The sequence below is a fragment of the Notothenia rossii genome, assembly GCF_949606895.1.
Source record: "Notothenia rossii genome assembly, contig: scaffold_500, whole genome shotgun sequence".
In the NCBI taxonomy this organism is placed as follows: domain Eukaryota; kingdom Metazoa; phylum Chordata; class Actinopteri; order Perciformes; family Nototheniidae; genus Notothenia; species Notothenia rossii.
The window spans coordinates 18,650-21,645 of NW_027640314.1; the positions used below are offsets into that span (position 1 = coordinate 18,650).

General features: G+C 46.7%; 1 protein-coding gene across 1 annotated transcript; it reads left to right on the forward strand.

Moving 5' to 3' along the window:
• The first annotated feature begins 409 nt into the window (after positions 1-409).
• On the forward strand, positions 410-2,372 carry LOC307026801 (E3 ubiquitin-protein ligase TRIM35-like). The gene has a single exon (XM_079694934.1). The coding sequence runs from the start codon at positions 657-659 to the stop codon at positions 2,112-2,114; it is 1,458 nt and encodes a 485-aa protein (XP_079551060.1). The 5' UTR covers positions 410-656; the 3' UTR covers positions 2,115-2,372.
• Positions 2,373-2,996: the final 624 nt, after the last annotated feature.

Here is a 2,996-nt window from a genome sequence, read left to right on the forward strand (position 1 = left end):
CTTAAAACTAGTTTATCTGGCAAGGAAAGGCTGGTAAAGCTGGAGACGCTGTGCAAAGTAATAGCAATAACTGTCTTACTGACAGTGACAAGACGTAACACGTCAATGTGGACGCGCCCTACAGCAAGTGAAGCATAATGAGAACACAGTATGATTCATCCGTTTGGAATGAAACTCAACCTGTTGAACTGTCACGAGGAAGCTCCACCTATCACGTGACTCACCTGAGATAAACCAGGAAATAGGTTGTTATTCTGCCTCGCTGAGACGACACACACACACACACACACACACGCACACACACACGCACACACACACACACGCACACACACACGCACACACACACACACACACACACACACGCACACACACACGCACGCACACACACACACACACACACACACACACACACACACACACACACACAAACACACACACACACAAAGACAATGAGAGACGGACGGTTTTAAGATTCAACTTTACACCAAAAACCACTTGGGGACATCCACAGGAGGGAATACTGAATATCTTCCACTTCAAGCAGCTGCTGAGTCAACAAACTGAGGGTTTTACCAGAACAAAGACACAAAGTGAGAGGAAGTCTCAGGGAACAGGGAGCGGCTGCTGCTGAGTTTACTGCTTCACTCACAGACAACATGGCTTCCAGATTAGAGGAAGATTTCTGCTGTACTGTCTGCCATGACACATTTAAAGATCCTGTGGTCCTGTCCTGCAGCCACAGCTTCTGTAGAGCCTGTCTGCAGAACTGGTGGACGGAGAAAGCCATCAAAGAGTGTCCACTTTGTAAGAGACCTTCAGTTTATGAACCTCCCTGTAACCTGGTGTTAAAGAACCTGTGTGAGAGTTTCCTACAGGAGAGAGATCAGAGATCTCCAGAGGCTCTCTGCAGTCTGCACTCTGAGAAACTCAAACTCTTCTGTCTGGACCATCAGCAGCCAGTGTGTCTCGTCTGCAGAGATTCAGAGAAACACAGCGACCACAGATTCAGACCCATCGATGAAGCTGCACGACAACACAAGAAGGAGCTTCAGGAAGCTCTGCAGCCCTTAAAGGAGAAGTTAGAGACTTTTGAAGAAGTTAAAGTGGACTTTGATCAAACAGCAAAACACCTGAAGGTCCAGGCCCGACGCACAGAGACGCAGATTAAGAAGCAGTTCAAGAAGCTTCACCAGTTTCTAGAAGAGGAAGAGGAAGCCAGGATGGCTGCACTGAGGGAGGAAGAGGAGCAGAAGAGGAGGATGATGGAGGAGAAGATGGAGGCTGTGAGCAGAGAGATAGCAGCTCTTTCACACACAGTCAGAGCCACAGAGAAGGAGCTGAGAGCTGAAGACGTCTCCTTCCTGCTCAGCTACAAGGCTGCAGTGGAGAGGCTGCAGCGCCCCCTGCTGGAGGCTCCACAGCTGCCCTCAGGAGCTCTGATAGACCAGGCCAAACACCTGGGCAACCTCAGCTTCAACATCTGGAGCAAGATGAAGGACATGGTGTCCTACTCTCCTCTCATCCTGGACCCAAACACTGCTGGGTCAGACCTCGTACTGTCTGAAGATCTGACCAGCGTGACACGAGGAGGTGATGAACAGGAACTTCCTGATAATCCAGAGAGGTTTGATAACTACTGTGTCCTGGGCTCTGAGGGCTTTAACTCAGGGACTCACAGCTGGGATGTCCAGGTTACAGACAGTGCAGCATGGGGAGTGGGTGTGTTAGCAGAGTCTGTCCAGAGGAAGGGATTCATACGGTCTGGATTATGGAGAATACTGTCTAATGGAGGTAAATACTCAGCACGGTCTCCATCAGGTCCAGGTACTCCTCTCAGCCTGCAGAAGGAGCTCCAGAGGGTCAGAGTGAATCTGGACTGGAACAGAGGAAAGCTGTCGTTCTCTGATCCTGACACTAACACACACATACACACCTTCACACACACTTTCACTGAGAGACTGTTTCCATACATTGGCAATTGGGATCTACACACACTTAAGGTGTTACCAGTGAAGGTCTCTGTGACGGTAGAACAACAGACACAGACGATAACGGTCGATCAAGGAAAAGTGATTGTGCTAATCCAAGATCTTGAAGACATTCCACTTTTTTAAAGCACTTGTATCTTTTCCCCAAACTGTTTCCAGTGAAGGCTTCTCAGATGGTTGTTGGCCAGGTCAACCATTAAAGACAGAGCTGGAGGACTTTCCCAAAGATATGTTGAACTGTTTCAGGAGGCCTGCTGATATATGTAAGTGTTTGAGTTTATCAGGGAGCATCTATTTCATTTGGTTTTTGGGTCAGTGTGATTTTGGTGTTCTGTTTATTGTTTAGTTTTTTTGGTGACTTGTTAATTAAACTAATCAAAAGAAGTCTGAGTATCTTTATTTTGGCACCACAGTTTTTAATAGACTTATTAGAGTTGAGGTTAAACTTCCAAAAAGACAAAAATGTCCCTATGAATGAAATATTGCAGAAAATAATCTCTGTGGCAAATAAACGTTTATGATACTTACACGTTTTTTTTAGCAGGATAATCTCCACACATTAACAGCACTTTATGATTTTTGAAGTAAAAAGCTAACGTTGGGCTAAAAAGGAACTACAGCACGGTCACATGACTTCACGTCACCACCGCTAAACTAAAGGCGGCTAACGTTGGGCTAAAAAGGAACTACAGCACGGTCACATGACTTCACGTCACCACCGCTAAGCTAAAGGAGGCTAATGTTGGGCTATAAAGGAACTACAGCACGGTCACATGACTTCACGTCACCACCTCTAAGCTAAAGGTGGCTAATGTTGGGCTATAAAGGAACTACAGCAAGGTCACATGACTTCACGTCACCACCACTAAGCTAAAGGTGGCTAATGTTGGGCTATAAAGGAACTACAGCAAGGTCACATGACTTCACCTCACCACCGCTAAGCTAAAGGAGGCTAATGTTGGGCTATAAAGGAACTACAGCACGGTCACATGACTTCACCTCACCACC